Source organism: Hemitrygon akajei, chromosome 10 (genome assembly GCF_048418815.1).
Source record: "Hemitrygon akajei chromosome 10, sHemAka1.3, whole genome shotgun sequence".
NCBI lineage: Eukaryota > Metazoa > Chordata > Chondrichthyes > Myliobatiformes > Dasyatidae > Hemitrygon > Hemitrygon akajei.
The window spans coordinates 90286844-90312004 of NC_133133.1; the positions used below are offsets into that span (position 1 = coordinate 90286844).

Consider the following 25161-nt stretch of genomic DNA (forward strand, 5'->3'; position numbering starts at 1 on the left):
AGTGTATTTGCCTTTTGACATGTTCTTTTCCATCTCCCATTGTAATTTGTAACCCACATCCTTTCTACTGCTTGGAAGCCTATATAAAACTCCCATTAGTGCCTTTTTACTCTGTAATTCCTTAACTGTATCCACAATGGTTCTACATCTTCTAATCCTATGTCACTTCTTTCTAAGGATTTGATTTCATTTTTACCAACAGAACTATGCAACCACGCCTGCTTACCTGCCTGTCCTTTTGATATAATGTGTATCCTTGGATGTTAAGCTCTAAAGTAGAATTTTCTTTTAGCCACAACTCTGTGATGTCCACAACGTCATACCTGTCAATCTCTAACTGCCCAACGAGATCATCTACCTTATCCTGTATACTGCATGCATTGAAATATAACACCTTCATTCCTGTATTTGTCACCCTGCACTATTTTGTCCCATTACTCTGCAACTCATTCCACTAACTGCAATTTTGCTCTGTCATCTGCCTGTCCTTCCTGACAATCTCACTACACATTGCCTCCGCTCGTATACCAATTGCCCCAACCTCAGCCCTATCACTCAGTTTCCCATCCCTATGCCAAATTAGTTTAAACTCTTCCCAGCAGTTCTAGCAAGCCTGCTGGCAAGGATATTGGTCCCATTCAGGTTCAGGTGTGACCCATTCCTTTTGTACAGGTCATATCTTCCCCAGAAGAGATCCCAATAATCCAGAAATCTGGAATCTTGCCTCCTGCACCTTTTCCTCAGCACGCAATCATCTGACATATTATCCTATTCTTACTCTCTCCGTCATGTGGCACAGGGTGCAATCCAGGGATTGCTACCTTAGAGATCCTGCTTTCCAGCTTTCTGCCTAGCTCTCAAAATTCCCTCTTCAGGACTGATATTGGTGCCAACATGTACCAAAATGTCTGTCTGCTCACAGTCCCCTTTAGAATGCTGTGGACCCGATCACAAGACATCCCTGACCCTAGCACCTGGGAGTCATACCATCCGGGTATCTGTTGATTGTCTCTAGTCATCTAACTATGGAATCTCCTATCTCTACTCCAGTCCTCTTCACCTCTCTTCTCTTCTGAGCCACAGCACCAGAGAACTGATCGCTGCATCTCCTTCTGGTAGGTCATCCCCCTCAAAAGTATCCAAAGTGGTATACTGCACTTATTATTGAGGGGATCAGCCGCAGGGGTACTCTGTGCCGGCTGCTCATTTCCCTTTCTTCTCTTGAGTCACCCAGTTACCTGCCTCCTGCAACCTACCATCCTGTAGCTTCTATCTATCACTTCCTCAGTCTCCTGTTTGAACTGAAGGTCATCAAGCTGCAGCTCCAGTTCCTTAAGACATCCCTGGCGAGCCGCAGTTTGATGCACCTGGTATAGATGTGGTTTTCTGGCAGGCTGTTTGTCTCCCAGAATTCTCATATCTTAGACAAAGAACATAACACTGCTTCTGGAGTTATCTTTACTACTCTAACTTCGACCTAACAGATGAGGAATGAAGCCCAAGCCTGATCTCACCAAGCCTGATGAGCCAAAGTCTCTCCATTCTTAGCACTGGGCCACTCCAAACTCTGAAAACTGCCGCAAAGTGCTGCTTTTCTCATCTTCATCACAGACTTGTCTGAAGTTGCCTCTTCTTCTCTTGCTGATTAATGGCCACAGTTCAAACTCTCATCTTGTAATTCTAGTCATCATCATATAGTTTTACAAGATTATCATCTTGCAATTCTATTTTCAGAGTAGCTAATGAAGACAACTGCATAAAGTCATGCTGTCCAGCATTGCTGCTGAATGGTTTGATTTTTCCAAGAAGAGCAGTAATAGCTTCTTCTCATGATGTGAGATCGCAGTTTTTTCATTGTATTTATTTGTTTACTAAGTTAAGTTTGTTACATACAGTGGTGCTAGAAAGTTTGTGAACCCTGTAGAAATTTTTCCCTTTCTGCATAAACATGGCACAAAATGTGATCAGATCTTTACATTGGTCCTAAAACTAGATAAAGAGAACCTGATTAAATAAATAACACACAAAAACATTAACAGCACACGCAAAATGCTGGAGGAACTCAGCAGGTCAGAATCGTGTTGCTTGGATTTCCAGCCTCTACAGATTTTCTCTTGTTTGTGACAAAGAAGTACAATAGTCCATTTACTTATTGAGCAAAATAATCCAATACTACATATTCCGTGCCCATAAAAAGTATTCACCCGTTTGAAAGTTCTCATGTTTTACTACTTTGAATCAGTGGATTTAATCTGGCTTTTTTACACTGATCTGCAGAAAAAGTGTCTTTATGACAAAGTGAAAACAGGTCTCTACAAAGTGATCTCAATTAGTTACAAATATACAACACAAAACTTGATATGTATCATTAGAAAGTCTTCATTATCATGTAATGTGCTGTCATCTATTTGCAGAGTAAACTTACAGTTGTGCAACTAGTCAAATAATTGCTGTCATCTATTTGCAGAGTAAACTTACAGTTGTGCAACGTCAAATAATTTGACATTTCATTGATACGCCTTGATACTGATGCTCAAGGGGATGGCTTAAATAGTTAAATAACAGAAGCAATTACAACAGAAACTGTAGGCACCCATGTGGCTTGCTGCAGACAGCCTGTCCAATCTACAGTTTGTGATATGGGGGTGGATGTGGAAATGAATCCAGGCACATCTGTACCCAGAAGGGGTGGTGCTCTGCTCATCATCTATTCTCCATGTTAGGGGTGGCTGAAACTAAAAACACTGGCTGTAGGTATGAAAAGCAATACCTTTCCACTTTAGAAATTGAGAGATGTCTGTAGAATAGAGTGTCAGGGCATGCCAGGAGCTAGCACTGTGCATGACAGCAAGCAAACTGCTAGTGGTGTACTGCTGAAAATGCGGGCCTAAGCGGGAAGCCCAAAAAAAGTAGCCCATGAAATACCACAGGTCATTTTTTTTCTATTAAGTGCAATCGTGAACAATAGCCACATCAGAAATGCTGATCGAGTCAACTAGTTCCCAAAGAGAACTCTGATAGGTCAATCAGATGGTTCACTGCTGCTCAGCAATAGAACATAAAAAATCATATGTACAATTAAGAAACAATAAAAGAAAGTAGAGACTCTCTTGGCTCTAAATGGAGTAGGTCATATTTTGGCTCTGCTCTGGTCATTTTTCAATTTCCTTATCACCCTTTTATTATATATATCAAAGAGTCTTTAACACCTTTATATGTTTGAATTCTGAATTCTAATTGACGGAAATGACTTCCAGAGCAAGAAAGGCATTAGCCGAAGGCAAGGAAACTGGTAATGGAAACGGGAAGAAAGAAGATCAGCCTATACACCCTCAACTCACTTTGCAAGCTATCTCAAAATTATTGGAAGAACAACTTGACAAGAGATTTGCTGCATTGGAATTAATATTGAAGGAGAATAAAGGAAATTGCTAGCACTTGAAAAAGAGAACGAAAAACAGCAACGGCAAATTTCAGAGCTTACTGAAGCTCGGAAACAGAGAGATTCCAAACTTTGGAAAAGAAATTAAATTCGACTACACGTACATTGGAGCAGTATAAAGCCAAGATTATTGATTTGGAGAGTTGTAGTCGCAGACAGAATTTGCAAATAATAGGACTCAGTGAAGACACTGAGAGCAGGGACCTTACTAAATTTTTTTCTCAATTCTTAATGGAGGTCTTTGGTTCGGAGGTCTTTGCCTCCCCTCCAGTACTAGACCGCGCGCATTGGGTATTAAGACCAAAACTGTCGAAAGAGTGAAAACCCCATCCTGTGATTCTTCGATTTCACTATGTGAGTACTAAGGAGCACTTAATTCGAATTGCTTGTTGGAAAGGAATCATTGTACATCAAAATCTTAAGTTTTGTCTGGTTGAAGATTATTGTCCTGACGTAATGCAAGAAAGATTGCGTTTTAAATTGGTGATGTCGGAATTACATCAAAGGAGCTTTTGACCAGCTCTGTTATACCCTGCCCACTTAAGAGTTGTTTTACTAAATAAATTGTTTAAACGGTTTAAATCCGTGGACAATGCAGAGCAATTTCTTGAAGAATAGCATTTGAGCTCGGATGTTTATTTAATTTACTGTTCCTTTATGTTTGTATACACCTTGTTTATTAGTTAATAACCAGCTTATAGATTCAGACATTTTAAGTTTGTAGAGCTTTGCCCTTGGGCTGATGCTTTTGGTACTTTGTTTTGGCTTATGTTTGTTCTATGTTAAAGTTCCCTTCCTTTACTTTTATTGTTTTACTTGTTTTATTTTTAATTGTTCGTTTTAGAAAATTATTAAGATCCTGACTTGGTGATTATTTGTTTTTTTCTTGAAATATTATTGAGATTGTACTCTGTTTCATTTTTTAAGACCTTGTCTTTTAAAATGGTCTGTGAAGGATTGTTTTTCTTCACTTGTGTTTCGCATTCCCTTTGCAATGTTTTGACTATGGGGTGTTTTTTTTTATTTTTTTAAAAACCTGGAGACTTGTCGTCAAGAGAGATGGGGGTTGGGTGGCTTTTAGATAGTTTTCTGTCTGCCTGTTGGCTAGATTTCGTGGCTTTGGGGAGGGAGGTCGACATTTAGTTTAATATTTTTCATTTGGGCTGACTTGAAACTACAAAAATGTCTGTATTGTTGTAACTTCCGATTCCTCTTTAAACTTTTTTTCCACTTCCTGATTCATGAGTTTCCTATGCAATTTGGTTAACCCTTTACATAACATATGGCTTATTTAAGGAAAATGGATAATATTATTAACTTTGTTTCATGGATAATGAATGCTTTGAATCATCCAATTAAATGGAAGAAGATTTTTAAAGTTTTTCATAAATTGAACACTCAGATTATTTTTGCACAGGAGACTCATGTGAGGAAAGAGGATAATCAGTGTTTTTTTAGGTTTTGGAAAGATCAACAGTTTCACTCAAATTTATCGACCAAAATGAAAGGTGTTTCCATTTTCATAGACCATTTGATCTCATTTGTTCATTATGATACAATCTCAGATCCATATGGTAGATTTCTATTAATTACTGGTTTACGTTATAACCAAAAAGTAGTTTTGGTTAATGTTTATGCACCAAATACTGACTATCCTGAATTCTTTAAGCATTTATTTGTATCTCTTCCTAATTTATATGAATATATGTTAATAATGGGATAGGCTTTAATTGTTGTTTGAATCTTATGATGGTCTGCACCCAATCAGGTACTTCCAAACAAATCTGCTACTTTTATTAATTCCTTTTTAGTTGACGTGGGAATTTTAGAAATTTGGAGGATTTTACATCCTAATGATAAAGAGTTTTCTTTCTTTTCTCATGTATACCATAATTACTCTAGAATTGATTACTTCAATATTGATTCTCGATTAGTTTTGTCTGTCACCACCTGTGAGTATGATGCAATTGCCATTTCCGATCATGTGCCTTTGAAATTATCAATTAAATTTAGTGATGCAATTTTTAGTATTAGATAATGATGTGTTATGAGTGATGAACAGACTGATGGTCAATGGGGTGCAGAGTTAACCATTCCCCCCCCCCCTGAGAACTATGAACTATTGCTGTTGCTATGCTGCTCATGAGAGAGAGAGATGAAACACAGGCAAGAACATCTACTACAGATAAGAGGGGTAGAGAGACTGTTGATTTACTGTATTTTGACTCTTCCTGGATTATTTACCTTCCACTACAAGGACTTTACTTTGCTCGTTAACATTCCTCAGGAGATAGCAGGAGTGGCCTGATTTGATGGACACGGTCATTCAGAGTTGATGGATAGCTGAGACCCCGTGAGTGGGGATAAAAGACAGGTCTGGAGAGACACCCTTCAGACACACCAGTGAACACTGACTGAGTGTTGAAAACCCACAGAAAGGTGGGGGCTTTGGAGACCGAATCAGGAGATCGGTCAGTAAAGCTCACAGTGTTACAGCAGGGCCGGTGGGGACTTGTGTGTGTGTCCACTCATGCCAGAGTGACGAGTCCACCACAGAAGAATGGTCTAGCTGAAGAACAGAGGGGTCATAACTGAATGACCACAACGATACAATGGATTAAGAAAGCAACGGAAGGTTTGCCTGCTGTAGCTGTACCATCTCTCTCTCTCTCTCTCTCTCTCTCTCTCTCTCTCTCTCTCTCTCTCTCTCTCTCTCCAGTGATTTCAATACAACAACTATAACTACCTCAGCATTTATGAACTGAACTCTATACTTTCCTATGATAATTCATTTACCCCTAGATATCGATAGAGCTTGTTTATTATTGATTATTATTATTCTTACACTTTTAGGTTTATTACTGCTAACTTGTTTTATATGTATATTTGCATTTTTGATATTGTATTGTGTAGTTTACTAATAAACACCTTTAGTTTGGTTCCACAAGACTCCAATCGATTCTTCTTTCTCTGCTGGTCAGGCACCCAGTTACGGGGTACGTAACAGATGGTTCAACTCTATTTTGCTTCAGAATGTAAATGTTGTTAATTTCATTAAAGAACAGATTGTTTTTTTTCTTTTCATCTAACTCAATAGAAGAAATTTCCAGTGGGATATTATGGGATACCTTTAAAGTATATATCCGCGGGCAAATTATTTCATATTCTGCTGGATTGAGAAAATGAATTACTAGTGAAATACGTACATTGGTTGATAAGATTAAAGAAATTGTGTTACGAATGAGGAGCAACTCTGATGGGCAGAAGGGTGCAAAGTCGCTCCCCCCCTTTTTTGAGAAATCGCAAATCACTACTATTTCAAGGCTGCTACCAAGGAAATGAAAGGGACAAAAGGAAATCTGCCAAGACAGTTGTTATTGATAAACTGCTCATGTCAGTTAATGAGAGAGAGAGACAATGCAGAGATACACAAAGTGGAATGTCTCCTCCTAACAAAAGCGGAACGGAACCACTGATTACTGCTATTGTCTTTTGGAGAAGGCTTGTGTACTAGGTACTGTTCTATTCATTGAAACCCCTCAGGGGGCAACCAGAGTGGGCTGGGTTTGATGGGTTGCATCATCCCAACCTGATTGACACCTGAGACCCCGTGAGTGGGGATAAAAGTAGGGTCTGGGGCAACACCCCTCAGACGCACCAGGAGAGATGCTACAAGACCGGTGGGGGCTTGTGTGTGTGTCCACCCTTGCCTGGGTGACGAGTCCACCATGGAACGGTCTAGCTAAAGGACGGAGGGGTCATACGTGAATGGCCACAACAACAAAGCATCGACGGATCAAGATCGTAAAGGAAAGTCAGCAAGTCAATAGCTGTTACTGTTCTCTTTCTCTCTCTCTCTCTCCAACAATTGCAACACAGCGACCAACAACTACTGCAGCCTGCATGAACTGAACTGAACTTTATATTTCCATCAGTAAATTCATTATCCCCTAGACAATGATAGAGCTTATTTCTTATTGATTATTATTATACCTGCACTTTTAGGTTTAGTATTGATGATGTATATTATCTGTATATTTGCATTGATATTATTTTTGTGTATTTTTATTAATAAATACTGTTGAAAATAGTATCACCAGACTCCAACGGACACTCCTATCTTTGCTGGTAAGACACCCAGTTACAGGGTTCGTAACAATTGATAAAAAATATTCTATTGCTCCCAATTTGGTGCTTTATAAAGGAAGAGTTGAACTTCAGATGCAACGTAGTTTGTTATTAACATCCCTGCTTGAAAATCAATTACTTAAAACCAACAGTCAATTTTATATACATGGTGTTAAATCGGGTAAATTATTGGCTAAACAATTGAAAGCTGCTTTGGCGAAATGTCAGATTAATAAAGTTCGTAGAGGGGATAGTATTTTGACGGTAGATCATGATGAAATTAAAAAATCTTTTCAAGAATTTTATACCAATTTATATCAATCAAAATTTCCTGATAATCCTACCATGATGCATGAATTTTTAAGGAAACTGAAGATTCTGAAATTACCAGCTGATGAACATTTAGCAGTAGATGCACCCATTACAGAAGAGGAAATAAAGCAATTTTTTTTTTATGAACCCTGGTAAAGCATCTGGCCCGGATGGGTATACAGCTGAATTTTTAAGATCTTTTTCTGATTTACTTTCTCCTTGGTTAAGTAGAATTTTTAAAGAGGCTTTATTTGTAGGTAAATTACCATAATCCTTTTATGAAGCATCTATTTCTGTAATTCCTAAAAAAGATAAAGATCCCACTGAATGTGTATCATACAGACCAAAATCGTTGTTGAATGTGGATTCCAAAATCTTTTCCAAAAAGCTAGCAATTAGATTAGAGAAGGTACTGCCTCAAATTATCTCCGAGGATCAGAGAGGTTTTATCAAAAATCGTTATTCACATTTTAATTTTAGGAGGTTAATGAACATTGTGTATGCTACTTCATCTAATACTCCAGAATGTATTATTTTGCTTGATGCTGAGGAGGCTGTGTTGCCTTTATGGCATTTGTTTAGTTTATAATATTTTCGCTTTAGTAATTCATTTGTTAGCATTGTTTAGTTAAATTTAGGATTGCTTAAAGTAAATTCATTGTCTGTGATGTATCGCGGCATGCGATGATGTCACATCTGGTTTTGCCACGTCTTGTGGGAAAATACCGGTTTGGAGAAACGGGAAGGAGGGGGCTCACATGTGCAAGATCAGCGCAAGAAAAGTTGTCTTTCTATGCATTAGAAACATAGTGAAGCAACGCCGTAAGTTCATGAGATAATCGATGTGTTGAATTAAAATGTTAACGCTGATTCTGTTAAAAGTAATGACGGTTGATAAGGTTTATGTTTTCATTAGTTAAAGAGTTGCGGATAGTTTGTGTTGAAGAGTATTTAAAGCAGTCAATGGCGTAGGTAGATTCCGACTGTATGCTGCATTTTAATGTAATGTAGTTGTTGTAGTTTACTTTTGCAAGTATTCACGATGTAAATGTGATATCAAGAAGGAAACAAATACTGTACAAATTTTGTATTGTTTTATCAACAGTTTTCACCATATGTTAATGTGGAAGAGTGAAGAGTAAACTGTTAATCTTACTGCGATCCTGTTTTCATTGACTACGGTTTACCTCGGTGTTTAGTTCAGTGTTCTCTTACACCTGAGTGAGAACACTACAGAGGCGTTTGACAGACTTAAATGGGAATATTTATTTAATATGCTTGAGAAACTTAGTTTTAGCTCAAAATTTATATCTTGGATTCAATTGATATATCATACACCTTTGCTGTATTTAACAATAATCAGATTTTTTAGGCTTTTTCGAGGTACTAGACAGGGCTGTCCTTTATGCCCTTTACTATTTCACATTGCCCTCCAGCCCTTGGCAATTGCTACTCGTGATTCACCCAATATATTTGGCATTATTCATTGGAATTGGATGCATAAAATATCACTATACGCAGATGACCCGTTATTATATATTTCTAACCCAGAGAAATCCATTCCTGCAGTAATAACACTACTTGCTCAGTTTAGTAGTTTTTCTGGTTATAAATTGAATCTTGATAAGAGTGTGCTTTTCCCATTAAATATGCAAATTCCAATTTATAGAAAATTACCATTTAGATTGGTTACTGATTATTTTAGTTATTTGGGTGTTAAAATTACTAAGAAGCATAAGGATCTATTTAAAGTTAATCTTTTACCTTTAATTGATCATGTTAAACAACTGTTTACAAAATAGTCCCCATTGTCCTTATCTTTGATTGGTAGAATTAATGCTATTAAGATGATTATTTTACCTAAATTTTGTAACTATTTCAGGCAGCATCAATTTTTATCCCTAAATCTTTTTTTGATATATTATTGATTCTAAACTTTCTTCATATATATAACAGAATAGAAATCCCAGGTTAAGTAAAAAACATTTATAGAAATTAAAAAAGGAAGGTGGTTTGGCTTTGCCAAATCTTAGATTTTATTATTGTGCAATTAATATTTGATATTTAACATTTTGGACACAAGAGTTGGATAAAACTCAATGTCCACAATGGATGAACCTCGGGTGGGACTCTGTACAGGGGTTTTCACTGGCTTCTGTTTCAGGAGCTGCACTTCCTTTTGCACTTACTAAATTGAATAAACAAATGATAAACCCAATAATCAAACATACAATATGAATATGGTTTCAATTTCATAAACTTTTTGGATTGAATAAATTTAGCCTGTCAAGTTCTATTATATCTAATTTTTTCTTTCAACCTTCTAGAATTAATCAAGCTTTTCTTTCATTGAAAACAAAGGGAATAACATGTTTTCATGATTTATTTATGAATGATTGTTTTATGTCTTTTGAACAGCTGTCTAATAAATATAATTTACCTAGATCACACTTTTTCAGATATTTACAAGTTAGAAACTTTCTGAATGCTACTTTACCTACCTTTATGATATCGCATCAAATTGAAGTTACAGAAAAAAAATTAGGTTTAAACCCCTATCAGAAGAGTTTAATAGCAATTATTTATGATCTGATTATGAAAATACATCTAGGTACATCTGATAAAATTAAGAATGAGTGGGAAAGAGAACTTCAAATATCTTTATTTACAGAGAAATGGGAGAAAATTCTTCAACTAGTTAATACGTGCTGTATTCTTTGCCAGTCTTTTAGACTGCCCACACCTCCACCAATCTTGGCGTCATCTGCACACTTACTAACTTTTCATCTTGGTCATTTATATACATTATAAAGAGCAGAGGTCTCAGCACAGATCCTTATAGAACACTACTAAATACAGACCTCCAGCTTGAATGTCCCATCTGTCTTCAATGCACAAGCCAATTCTGAATCCAAACATCCAATTTGCCATGGACTCAATGCATCCTATTCTTCTAGATCAGCATCCCATGAGGGACTTTTTCAAGCACCTTACTAAAATCCATGTAAACAACATCCACTGCCCTACCTTAGTCAATCTCTTATCACCATCTCAAACAACTCAAAGCTGGTAAGACATGACCTGCCATGCACAAAACCATGCTGTTTCTCCCTCATTAGGCTTATAGATTCTATCCCTAAGAATTTTCTGCTGTAATTTCCCTACAACTGATGTGTGACTCACCAGTCTACAGTTCAGTTTCCTGGCCGGAATCATTACCCAACACCAAGCCCAGTACAGCCCCGTCTCTTATTGGACCATCCATATATTGATTTAATAAACCCTCCTGGATACATTTAACAAATTCTATCCCATCTAAACCTCTTACACTAGGAAGGTCCCAGTTTATATTAGGGAAGTTGAAATCCTTCATGACCACAAATCTAATTTTACACATTTTTAAAATCAGTTTACATATCTGTTCCTCAATATCCTGGTGGCTATTGGAAGGGTCTGTAGTACAGTCCTATCAGTGTGATTCCTATTGCTGAGTTCTACTCAAACGGACTCAATATCTGAATCCTCCATTATGTCTCCTCTGATATTGTTCCTGATTAGCACTTCTCTAAAACTTCAAAAACCCTGGTACATTAATCACCTTGCCTTTCTCTAATGTTAAGTTTCTGTAATGACCACAACATCATAGTTGCATATACTGATCCATACTCTTAAGTTCATCATAATACACCTAGCAATAAAATTCACCCCACTTCAAACAGTCCGACCTATCAAACCTGTTATTTTGGTTTTGCCTTTCAATACTTTCCCTGACATCTACCTTTCTGTCTGATCCTTCACTCACTGAACTGGTGCTCTGGTTTCCCCTTGCAAAACTAACTTAATCCTTCCCAAATAGTATTAGCAAACCTCCTGGCCAAGATACTGGTTTTTCTCCAGTTGAGGTGCAACTTGTCTCTCTTGTACTGGTCAGCCCTACCCCAGAAAAGGTTCCGATGATCTAAGAATGTAAAACCCTGCCCCTGCACCATCTCCTCAGCCACTCAGTCATCCATGTGATCACCCCATTCACACCTGTACTAGCCTGTGGCACAGGGAGTAATCTGGAGATTACTGCCTTGGAGGTCTTTCTCTTCATCCTCTTTCCTAACTCTATATGCTCACTAAGTAGGATGTTTTCCCTTTTCTGCCTATGTCATTGGTGCCAATATGCACCACAACCCTTGGTTGTTCACCCTCCCCCTTGAGAATATCCTGCAGCCACTCCGATACTTCCTTGACCCAAGCACCTAGGAGGTAACACACCATCCTGGTGTACCTTTTGCAGCCAGAGGATCTCTTTCCTGTCCCCCTAACTATCGATTCCCCTATCACTACCACATTGCCTGAATTAATGCTTCTTGTTGAGCCACAGTGCCACTAGCCTGGATGTTGCTGCTGTGTCCTGATGGGTCAACCCCCTTCCCCCCACCAGCAATATCCAAAAAGCTATACTTGCTGTAACTTGTTGCAGAGAGGAGCCCTGCACTGACTTCTTAATCCCTTACCTCTCCTGGAGGTTACCCATCTACTGTCCGAAGCCTGTACTCCAGGGATGACTACATTTTTAGAAGTCTCATCTATAAAGTCATCAACCTAAGAACATCCAGCTCCAGCTTGAACTCCTTGGCCTACAGATGCTTTTCGGGGAAGCAGTCCACTTACAACTGAGACTAATCAAGCCAAGCATAGGATGGTCATTAGAAGTCAACCTATTTATAATGCGTGTATATTATTGAGTAATGGAACTTGAGACAGCCATGACAGCATACAGGGACAAACTTTATGAGCAGTTTCTAGCACAATATCCCTTCATGGAAGTACTTACACAATCAATACCATGTCAAAGTAGAGTGATAATAAAAACTAACATAATCCCTATAGGCATGATAAACCAAATAAAACATGAAGTTGCACAAGAGCTAGAAATAAACCAACCTAAAGACCATAACAATGCTCTGCAAGAAAATAATGAAGATGAGAAGCCTCAAAGCGCTGATGAAAATAGAATTACTTCAACAACCGCTCCACAGCCTGACGGTAAACAAAACAACACAGACGTAGACCCTCCAGAGAATGTTGACAATGAAGCAGAAATTACAGACAAAATTATTCTAACATTTAAAATCCCACTGTCAGAATACATGAGCGATAACACAATGAAAAGAGCCTACGTGTAAAAGCAAAACATCAGAATTTGGAAAAAGAATGTTAATAATCTCAATAATATTATATTACCACAATATTTAGGAAAACTTGAAACAACTGAAAATGTACTACTATGCAGCATTTATAGCAGTGGAGTGCAATGGCTCTAGAATAGAGGCACTCACTAATAATAACCCAAAACTGAGTAATGAAATGAGAACACCAAAATGGCAGAAGAGATTAAGAGGCAAAATTGAAACCTTATAGAGCAGAAATAGCCCACCTAATGGAGTTTAAAATAGATAACTGAGCAAGACAGTTAAGAGAAATGCTAAGGAAATATAAGGTCCATAGAGGATATGATCAACCTAACAAAAGCATTGCAGAATTTATAGATAAACTAAAACAAAAGCTTGGTGCATGCAAAGATACAAATCCAGACTAAATAGATACATGAGATGCGCCATATGAAGAAAACAGAATTATCAGTTTATCAGAACAATGAGAAGGGTTTATACAGGACATTGAAACTTAATTCGCCACACCAAAATTTCACCAACCCTAGCACAAAATTACCAGCAAAACACAAAAGATAATGAACTTTTAGTCTAATATCTGGTTAAAAAGTAATGTATAATCAGAAGCAAGCTGGATTACAGAGGGAGAGAACATACACAATTGAACACATGCAAACATCTGAAGTTTAGTTGGACAAACAGGTGCAGGACCTTAGACTGGGGGATAAAGTTCATGAGTCGAAGTTTGTAGATTGTGCAATGGTGAATCACCAAGACCGGACTATTTTTATTTTGTCGCACCTCCCTTAGGTTTTCAAATTTACAGTTTGTTTCAATCACCCTGCCATTTAACTGGAAGAGTACAGTTGAGATTCACGAGGATGTTGCCAGTACTCGAGGAACTGAGTTATGTAGTGAGGTTGAGTAGGTTGGAACTTTTGTCTTTGGAGCATGTGTAAATGAGGGGTGATCGTATAGAGGTGTATGACGTATGAGAGGCACAGATAGGGCAAATTCATACAGGCATTCTACCAGGGTTGGGGAATGTAGAACTGGAGGTCATAGATTTAAGACGATAGGGGACAAATTAAATAGGAACCCAAGAGGCAACATTTTCACCTGGAGACTCACCAATATATGGAATGAAAGAGTTGCCAGAAGAAGTGGTTGAGGCAGGTACATTAACAACAACTGAAAGGTGCATGGATGTGAAATATTTGGAGGGATATTCACCAAATGTATGTAAATAAGACTAGCGTAGATGGGATTCTTGGCTGATGTGGACTAGTTGGGCCAAAGGGCCTGTTACAGTACTGTATGACTCTATGACCTCAAGAGGGTTTACCATATTTAGATTACGCAGGTTGATTAATACTTTGTTAACAACAGTAACATGAACAATTGCTCTCACTGCTCTCTGTGTCTTTGGAGTACAACATTCCATGAAGATTGTTGCTGAATGTGGGGAGGTGACCACAATGCAGACAGATGCTGCAAGACTCTGGAAGAATTTTAATTTTGTTGAGTTAAGTGACTAGTTTCCATAATCAACAGTCACCCTGTTTTCTAGTAAGTAAATGATAGTAAGATTCTCGATTAGCATTGGAAGAAGATTGGTCTGAAATCTGTGCTAGCAGCAAAGACGTGCAACTGACGGGAAGAAATTCAAAGATAGCTGCATAGAAAATGTAATTCCAAATGTCAAATATCATCAGCAATATTCAGTTTAATTGCTGTTCTCAGAAATGAAACTGAATTTGTCAAAAAGATCATCACAAATTTTCTCACGTACCTCCTGCAAGTCCAAAAAAATAAGAGTAAGATACGTGATCTGCATGACACTCTTGCACCAACTATGTTAATGAGTTCAACAATGAAGATGGACAGACACGAGTTACAATCCACACATTTTCTATGTCATTAAGTCATGTTTAAATGCTCTGCTATTCTTTCTGTGCACAATCAACATAGTTACATTTAAAAGAACGTGTCCCAGGCATGTTAACAAAATTTGATCATCTAGCTACACATGAAAATATCAGAAATATTCAGGCTCACAAATCTTGAGGATACAATCTCCAATTCAGCTGTTTTCTGCATCCTGAATTATACTCAGTGGCCACTTTATTTGGTACACTTGTACACCTGCTTATTAATGCAAATATCTAATCAGCCAGTCATGTGGCAGCAACTCAATGCATAAAAGCATGCAGACATGGTCAAGAGTTTCAGTTGTTCTTCAAACCAAATATCAGAATGGGGAAGAAATGGAAACTAAAAGACTTTGATTATGGAATGATTGTTGGTGCAAGTTGGGGTGGTTTGAGCATCTGAGAAACTGCTGATCTAGGATTTTTGTGTACAACAGCCTGCAATGTTTACGGAGAATGGCCAAAAAAAACAACCAGTGAGCAGCAGTTCTGTGGGTGAACACTCCTTGTTAATGAGAAAGACCAGAGGAGAATGGCCAGACTGGTTGAAATGGACAGGAGGTCAACAGCAACTCAGTAAGTATTACATCCCAGAGAAGGAAGGATTCAAAGGGGGGAAAGGGGCCACAGTGGTTGACAAAGGAAGTCAGAGATTGCATAGCATTAAAAAAAAGGAAATATGACAGAGCTAAGGTGAGTGGGAGGACAGATAATTGGGAAGTTTTTAAGGAACAACAGAACTTAACTAAAAAGGCAATACGGGGAGAAAAAAATGAGGTACAAATGCAAGCTAGCCAGGAATATAAAGGAAGATAGCAAAAGCTTTTTTAGCTATTTTAGGTATGTGAAGAGAAAGAAGATAGTTAAGAACAATGTTGGGCCCTTGAAGAATGAATTGGGTGAAATTGTTATGGGAAACAGAGAAATGGCAGAAGAATTTAATGAGTACTTTAGATCTGTTTTCACTAAGGAAGACACAAGCAATCTCCCAGATGTATGGATGGGCCAAGGACATAGGGTAACAGAGGAAATGAAACAGATTGACATTCGGAAGGAAACGGTGATGAGAAGACTGATGGGACTGAAGGCTGCCAAATCCCCAGGTCCAGATGGTCTGCACCCTAGGGCACTAAAGGAGGTGGCCCTGGAAATTGCGGATGCATTGGTAATCATTTTCCAATGTTCCTTAGATTCAGGATCAGTTCCTGAGGATTGGAGAATGGCTAATGTTATCCCACTTTTTAAGAAAGGAGGGAGGGAGAAAACAGAGAACTATCAACCTGTCAGCCTGACATCGGTGGTGGGAAAGATGCTAGAGTCCATTATTAAGGATGAAATAGTGGCATATCTAGATAGCAGTGATAGGATTGGGCCAAGCCAGCATGGATTTACCAAGGGTAAATCATGCTTGACTAATCTGTTGGAGTTTTTCGAGGATGTAACCAGGAAGTTAGACGGGGGAGATCCAGTGGATGTAGTGTACCTCGATTTTCAGAAGGCATTTGATAAGGTCCACATAGAAGATTGGTGGGTAAAATCAAAGCTCAGGGCATCAGGGGGAAGGCATTGACATGGATAGAAAACTGGTTGGCAGATAGAAAGCAAAGGGTAGCGGTGAATGGGTATTTCTCGGAATGGCAGGTGGTGACTAGTGGGGTGCCACAGGGCTCGGTATTGGGACCACAGCTGTTTTCCATTTACATTAACGATTTGGATGAAGGCATAGAAAATAACATCAGCAAATTTGCTGATGATACTAAGCTGGGTGGCAGTGTGACATGTGATGAGGATGTTAGGAGAATTCAGGGTGACTTGGATAGGCTGGGTGAGTGGGCAGATACTTGGCAGATGGCGTTTAATGTGAATAAGTGTGAGGTTTGGGAGTAAGAACAGGAAGGCAGATTATTATCTGAACGGTGTAGAGTTGGGTAAGGGAGAAATACAAAGAGATCTCGGAGTCCTTGTTCATCAGTCACTGAAGGTGAATGAGCAAGTGCAGCAGGCAGTGAAGAAGGCTAATGGAATGTTGGCCTTTATTACAAAGGGAATTGAGTACAAGAGCAAGGAAATCCTCTTGCATTTGTACAGGGCCCTGGTGAGACCACACCTGGAGTATTGTGTACAGTTTTGGTCTCCAGGGTTAAGGAAGGACATCCTGGCTGTAGAGGAAGTGCAGCGTAGATTCACGAGGTTAATTCCTGAGATGTCTGGACTGTCTTACGCAGAGAGGTTAGAGAGACTGGGCTTGTACACGCTGGAATTAAGGAGATTGAGAGGGGATTTGATTGAAACATATAAGATTATTAAGGGATTGGACAAGATAGAGGCAGGAAATATGTTCCAGATGCTGGGTGAGTCCAGTACCAAAGGCATGGTTTGAGAATAAGGGGTAGGTCATTTAGGACAGAGTTAAGGAAAAACTTCTTCTCCCAGAGAGTTGTGGGGGTCTGGAATGCACTGCCTCGGAAGGTAGTGGAGGCGAGTTCTCTGGATGCTTTCAAGAAGGAACTAGATAGGTATCTTATGGATAGGGGAATCAAGGGATATGGGGACAAGGCAGGAACCAGGTATTGATAGTAATTGATCAGCCATGATCTCAAAATGGCGGTGCAGGCTCGAAGGACTGAATGGTCTACTTCTGCACCTATTGTCTATTGTCTATCAGTAGTCTGCAGAAGAGCATTTTTATGCACAACATTTTGAACCTTGAAGTGCATGGGCTATAACAGCAAAAGACCACAAATATACACTCATGGCCACTTTATTAGGTACAGGAGTTTCTTAATAATATGGCCACTAATTGTAAGTCTGTGGTAATAAAGCTGATTTTGATTGCTCCTTATAACTACAGTCCTCCATTCGAGGCAATACCCTCATTAATTTCTTCAGCATTTTCTCTGTTGCTACTGTATCCTTCCAGAAATGTGACAACCCGAACTGTACACAATACTCCAAGAGCATTGTAGCCAATGTTTTGCACAACTGCAACATGATCTTCAGATGTTTGTCAAGAAGGTCTGGGAAAGGATGTAGTGGTGTTTGGCTAGGTTCATTCTAAATAGTTGTGTAATTCAAAACTTTGCTCTACCACAAACTGAGTAGGGAGCACAAACTGAGATAAATATCAACAGTTCGCAGAAGACCATCAACTTGACTGAAATAACTGGTCTTCCCAAAACTTTCTGTACTTCCGCAAATAGCTGTCTGAAAATGAATGTTGTGGACTAGAGCATTTCAAGCTTCAGTATCTCATGCTGATGGACATGGTAAAGCTCAGTGAAGCCACTGCAGACACTGTAAGGGGAAAAGTAGCTGGAAGTCTTGTGAAACCTTTTGAATTGTGATAATATGCTGATGTAATGTAAATGAAAAATCATGTCTTATACTGAAAATGGCACATATATTGACTCCTGATTACATATCTTTTATTAATAAAGTAATTGTTCTAAAGAACAAAGTAAATCTTTGAAACATAGGGACAACGTATCTATCTAAACAATTGCATATCAGCTTGAGAGTATCAAGTCCAAATTCAGAACACAGAAAGGAAATGTTTCTCTTATTGCTCCTGTATTTGTACTATTTTCACTTGTCTATGTAAAGGTCAACAACCGATCAGGTTGTATACTGATTCAAGCCAGTATACTGATTCAAGCCTCACTTACCAACTATAAAGTAACTAAATGATAACACAGTTTGAATACTAATGCTTATTAAATTGTTGCTAAGTTTGTAATGATAAAAAATAGGTTAACCTTGGAGAATTGGCACAGCTTTCCATATCGCAACAGGTCCAAGGCTGGCAAACTGCCCAAACGAAGATTCCAAGAAGAACATTGGCATCCCAACAAGTACCATCATGAGTGTGTAAGGAATAAGAAAGGCACCTGGAAAATAAAGTAAAAACATCACAGTAGTAAAATCAAAGGCTAAAGTAATTTCATTACTTGTCCATTCGGATTGGATTCAAATTATATCTGAAATCTTCAATAAAATATTCTTGTCTATCATTCATCTGTTTATCTATCACTATATTTGATCCAATATTCATCTTTATAGTCTTCCATTAAACTAGAAATATTTTTATTATATCTATCCTGAAAGCAAAAAATAAACTCTCTCCTCTTTCATTTACTGTCATTGTTCCTGTGATTAACAAATGGGATGTGTCCATGTCTCAGCTTTGGTTCAGAGGATACTTCACTCAACGTCATTTACCGCATCACTGAAGTGTTCCTATAACCCACAGACTCACTTTCAAGGACCCTTCATCTCAGGGTCTTCATAGAAACATAGAAAACCTACCACACAATACAGGCCCTTCGGCCCACAAAGCTGTGCTGAACATGTCCTTACCTTAGAACTGCCTAGGCTTACCCATAGCCCTCTATTTTTCTAAGCTCCATGTAGCCATCCAGGAGTCTCTTAAAACACCCTATCGTTTCTGCCTCCACCACAGCCACCAGCAGCCCATTCCATGCACTCACCGCTCTCTGCATAAAAAACTTACCCCTGACATCTCCTCTGTACCTACCTCCAAGCACCTTAAAACGGTGCCCTCTTGTGCTAGCCATTTCAGCCCTGGGAAAAAGCCTCTGACTATCCACACAATCAATGCCTCTCATCATCTCATACACCTCTATCAGGTAACCTCTCATCCTCCTTTGCTCCAAGGAGAAAAGCCCGACTACTCAACCTATTCTCATAAGGCATGCTCCTCAATCCAGGCAACATCCTTGTAAAGCTCCTCTGCACCCTTTCTATAGTTTCCACATCCTTCCTGTAGTGAGGCAACTAGAACTGAGCACAGTACTACAAGTGGGGTCTAACCAGGGTCCTATATAGCTGCAACATTACCTTTTGGCTCTTAAACTCAATCTCACAATTGATGGAAATTCAATGCACCATATTATACCTTTTTAACCACAGAGTCAACCTGCGCAGCAGCTTTGAGAGTCCTGTGGACTCAGACCCCAAGATCCCGCTGATCCTCCACACTGCCAGGAGTCAAGTCAAGCCAAGTCACTTTTTATTGTCATTTCGACCATAACTGCTGGTACAGTACACAGTAAAAACAAGACAATGTTTTTCAGGACCATGGTGTTACATGAAACAATACAAAAACTATACTGAACTACGTAAAACAACACAACAAACTACACTAGACTACAGACCTACCCAGGACTGCATAAAGTACACAAAACAGTGCGGGCATTACAATAAACAATAAAAAAGACAATAGGCACAGTAGAGGGCAGTAAGTTGGTGTCAGTCCAGACTCTGGGTATTGAGGAGTCTTACCATTAGTGCTATATTCTGCCATCATATTTGACCTACCAAAATGAACCAACTCACACTTATCTGGGTTGAACTCCATCTACCACTTCTCAGCCCTGTCTTGCATTCTATCAATGTCCTACTGTAACCTCTAACAACCCTCCACACTATCCACAACACCCCTAACCTTCGTGTCATCAGCAAATTTACTAATCCATCCCTGCACTTCCTCATCCAGGTCATTTATAAAAATCGCGAAGAGTAGGGGCCCAGAACAGATCCCTGAGGCACACCACTGGTCACCGGCCTCCATGCAGAATATGACCCGTCTACAACCACTCTTTGCCTTCTGTGGGCAAGCCAGTTCTGGATCCACAAAGCTATGTCCCCTTGGATCCCATGCCACCTTACTTTCTCAATAAGCCTTGCATGAGGTACTTTATCAAATGCCTTGCTGAAATCCATTTACACTACATCTACTGCTCTACTTTCATTGATGTGTTTCATCACATTCTCAAAAAATTCAATCAGGCTCGTAAGGCATGACCTGCCTTCGACAAAGCCATGCTGACTATTCCTAATCATATAATGCCTCTCCAAATGTTCATAAACCATGCTTCTCAGGATCTTTTCCATCAACCACTGAAGGGAGACTCACTGGTCAATAATTTCCTGGATTATCTGTACTCCCTTTCTTGAATAAGAGAACAACCTTCCAATCCTTCGGAACCTTTCCCATCCTCATGGTTGATGCAAAGATCATTGCCAGAGGCTATTATATTTATTATTCAATTATGGATTTAATGAGTAAGAAACATAGAAAACCTACAGCACAATACAGGCCCTTTGGGCCACAAAGCTGTGCCGAACATGTCCTTACTTTAGAAATCACCTCGGGTTACCCATAGCCCTCCATTTCTCTGAGCACCATGTACCTGTCCAGGAGTCTCTTAAGAGACTCTATCGTATCCGCCTCCACCACCATCGCCGGCAGCCCATTCCACACACTCACCACCCTCTGTGTTAATAAACTTACCCCTGATATCTCCTCTGTACCTACTTCCAAGCACCTCAAATCTGTGCCCTCTCTTGTTAGCCAATTCAGCCCTGGGAAAAAGCCCACAGGAAAATGAATCCCAGGGTTGCGTATGGTGACATAAATGTACTTTAATAGTAAATTTACTTTTCAGTTCTGAATTTTCAAAAAGTGAATGAAGTTGGCTGAGCAATTTCCACCATGAGAAATTCACCCTTTAATTGGATTTAGATTGATTGGCCTGCATCCAATCCAAGCCACCACTCATGTTCACCATTCATGCTTTATACATTGCTGGATGTATTGATTGGAGTTCCTAGGTTCTGTTCTGATCAACCTCAGAGCTTGGCTTTGGTGGCTGTTCCACAAGTCAGAGTTGGGAACAGTTCTAAATGTTTGGTGGTAGTTCCTTAGCTTCTACTCCTGTAAAACGCTGATGAACCTTCAATAAATAGCTTGCTATGTCAAAAGTCTTTTCAATTTTTCTGAAATATCTCTGGTGGTCAGAGGCAATTAAAAGATGGATTTACCTAATTAAAAAAGAACAAATATTTAGATAATTGGCTTAGGTTTAAGGCAGAATATTGAAGGTGGGTAATTTCAAGGTCAGGGTATCAAAGGATATGGTGAGAAGGCAGGCATATGGGGTTGAGTGGGATCCGGGATCACCCATGATGGAATAATGGAACAGATCGGCTGAGTGGCCTAATTCTGCTCCTCTGTCTTATGGTCTTATGTCTTGAAATGCAAGAAAGAATTAATTTAAAACAAAGTAAAATAATCAAAGTATTTGTCTTTTTGATGAAAGCCAATAAACCATTCAGGTATGGTCAGGATCCTTAGTCTCTCTATGAATAAGGGAAGTTGGTATGTGAAGGATAGAGTGTATCTTCTCCCTCTGGTTAGTACTCCACCCTGGGGCTCAAGACTGACTTCTACATTACAATACGTGGGTGTTACACTCAGGGACAAATTGACTAACAAGGGGCATCATAAGATGATTCTTCATAGATCTCCCATGCTTATATATTGAGTTGAGTGCTTTGATGTAGCAGAATAGAATGTTTACAACATATAAGGAGATCATTCAGCTCATTGTGTCTGTGTTGGTCAAAGAAGAGCCTCCCAGCCAAATCCCACCTTCTTGCACTAGGTTTCTTAACCTGCAGACATCAACTTTTGAGTGTGTGAAGATTTAAGCCTCTGCCATCCCTTCACACAGTAAGTCAGAAATCCTGTACCACATCAAATTGATTGGAAAGACATGGTGAGTATCAGATCAGTTACAACAATGAAGCGAGTGTGCATGTGGCCGATTGATCATGCGATGAATCTTGCCAGGATCCTTTTCACCCTCTCCAGGACAATCATATTTTTGTTCTTGACTTCCATCAATCTGATGACAAGGCAATGTGAAGAGCAGCTGAGGAAAATAAAATTTGACCAAAACCTACAAACCTTGACCCAGAGGTAGAAGTGAGAGGCCAATACCAAAAATTTGAGATCTAGTAATATAAATACATCCAGATAATTCAATTCATGCATTTTCAACAATAACACTTTTTCAGATTTATCCTGGTAACAACCCCATTCACCTACTTATTAGAAGTGACATTATTTTGAACCATTCAATTTAAAATAAAATGAGCAGCATTTTTGATGAAGAGCACAACATTATCAGAGGTGAGCAGAGTTCCCTCTTTTGACTGAGTTGGTAACCTCTTTGTTAGACATCAGCAATCCAATGGCTGTTCTTCCACATTCTACTGCAAATATTTTCAATTAACTTACAAATCAAAATTCTGGATTAATTATACTTCTATCAGCAAATCTGTACAATATTGTTTACTTTATGAGCAATTTTCCACTGAATTGAACATTTCTTACACCTGTAAAAAATTCCATTTATTTTTGTCCACACTCCCAAGTACTATGGATTCTCTACAGTACCTCCTCCATTTCTATAAGCCAGGTAAGGGAATCTCCAAACATTGCCCAAACCCACAGCACAGCCAATCATTGAGAGCAGGTAGTCAGCCTTCGAGGACCAGTTGCCACGCTCCACGTTTTCGTCACTGTCACCCATGATAGCAGTCTGTTGGGCAGGAGAGCAAAATTCTGATTAGATGATGACAACTGGAACTCATTCAGAATGGACAATTTTCAGCCCGTGCAGGAACACTGAGTGTTTAGCAGCACGTGGTTGCTACCATGAATTTGGAATTCCACAGAAATTTTGCCCCTCTGAGGATTCAGCTTGATTATATTTTGATGTTATACAGGTATAAAATGCTTACTGTACCTTGTGAAGGCATTGTTCAATGGCAATTCTCTGAAAATCTGTGAAAGGCTGATTTGCATCTATTCATATTTGTAGAATGGTGAACAATTTATCCACTTATCTGAGATTGTAGAGCAGATCACTTACGTCCAAATGCCTTTCAGTGTCCTGCTCTGGTCAGGGAGATTCTGCTCCCACACCAGACAATGATTCTCTCACTGTCAGAAGACAGCACCTTCTTCTATTTGAGGGAAATTCAATTCAGTTATCTCAGATATCAATGGTACCCAAGGCACCCAAGAATTTCTGGCATCAGCTCACAGACTAGTAGTTTCTACTGAGTACTTTTGTTCATCTCAACCAGTGAACACATGCGCACTTTTCATATGTCATTATAAAATCGCGTTGGCCAAAGGTTGCTTGAGATATGAAGGTACAGGCTGGTGCTACCAGGGGATTGAAAAGAACATTGGTAACATTTATGTTAGAGTTTTGAAGAGATCTTGAGTATAAAAAGGGGGCAACTTCATTGTACAGGGTCTTATAGGCTGGGACATAACTAGTACTGAGAGTTAGGGTTAGACAAGGGCAGAGAGAGAGTGGGGAGAGAGCAGGCAGAGAGAGAGAGAGAGAAAAAAAAGGTGAGAGAAGATAAATGAGAAGGAGGGAGGGGGAGAGAGCACGAGAGAGGGGTGTAATAAAGAGAGAGGGAGGGAGAGAGAGAAACAGAGTGAGAAGTAGGGGGAGAGAGTCTGGGATATGAGAAAGTTTTGAGAAAGTATAAGGAAACCAGTACACAGAAATGTTTTGTGAACTTAGTGTGAGTACTGGTGAGAAGGTCATGGATGGATATGCTTGAGACTAAATTCAGATGGAGAATGTTTCCCTCTTACAGACCTGGTTCTAAGTTATGAGCCTAGGCCAAAGGTCACAAGAGTTAGGAAATTATTAGCTGGTACCACTAGGGATTAGAAAGGAACTTTGGTAACATTTATTTTACATTTTTGAAGAGTGTACAAAGGTGTACAAAGGGGTAATTGCTTTTTGCGAGGGGAGTCTTCTCTTAGGCTGGGTAGCAGCTAGTGCTAAGAGTTGGGGAGAGAGAGAGAGACAGAGAGGGGAGGTTGGGGGAAGTGGGGCAGGACTATCTGTCGGGCATTTGTGGTTCCCTCTGGCAGTATATAATGTGGAATGGCTTCGTGTTTATTTGATAAATATAATGTTGGCTCTTTTACAACTTACTTAATCATTTTCTTTATTTCTATATTTTATTCTCTGTATCTTGCTTTTAAAGTAATTGCTTAAAACGTTTAATACCGGTACAGTGCTTCTTGTTTGCAGCTACTACTTGTAGCTGATTTGGAAAAGAGCAAAGAATATATTTGAAAATACTTTCCTTACATCACACCACATCCCCATGTTTTTTAATGTAAGTCAAAGAACTGTAAAACCAATAATAGAAAGGGGCATTATCTAAATGGCAAACCATGCTGTTCAAAGCATATTCACACAACACACACAAAATGCTGGTAGAACACAGCAGGCCAGGCAGCATCTATAAGGAGAAGCACTGTCGACGTTTCAGGCCGAGA

The 25161-nt window shown here is 39.1% G+C and overlaps 1 protein-coding gene across 4 annotated transcripts in view; it reads right to left on the reverse strand.

Moving 5' to 3' along the window:
- The window catches only part of LOC140734529 (sodium- and chloride-dependent neutral and basic amino acid transporter B(0+)-like), a 141148-nt gene that overhangs the window by 98918 nt on the left and 17069 nt on the right, over window positions 1-25161 (reverse strand). For 2 of the 4 annotated variants that reach the window (XM_073058612.1, XM_073058610.1), the window contains exons 2-3: window positions 23239-23383; window positions 18731-18862 (exon numbers count right to left, since the gene is read on the reverse strand). In XM_073058612.1, the coding sequence (XP_072914713.1) occupies window positions 18731-18862; window positions 23239-23374 (268 nt within the window). In that variant the 5' untranslated portion in view covers window positions 23375-23383. Of the gene's footprint in view, window positions 1-1514; window positions 1639-18730; window positions 18863-23238; window positions 23384-25161 lie in introns of those variants that run through there. The other 2 variants (XM_073058611.1, XM_073058613.1) reach the window with 2 other exon arrangements.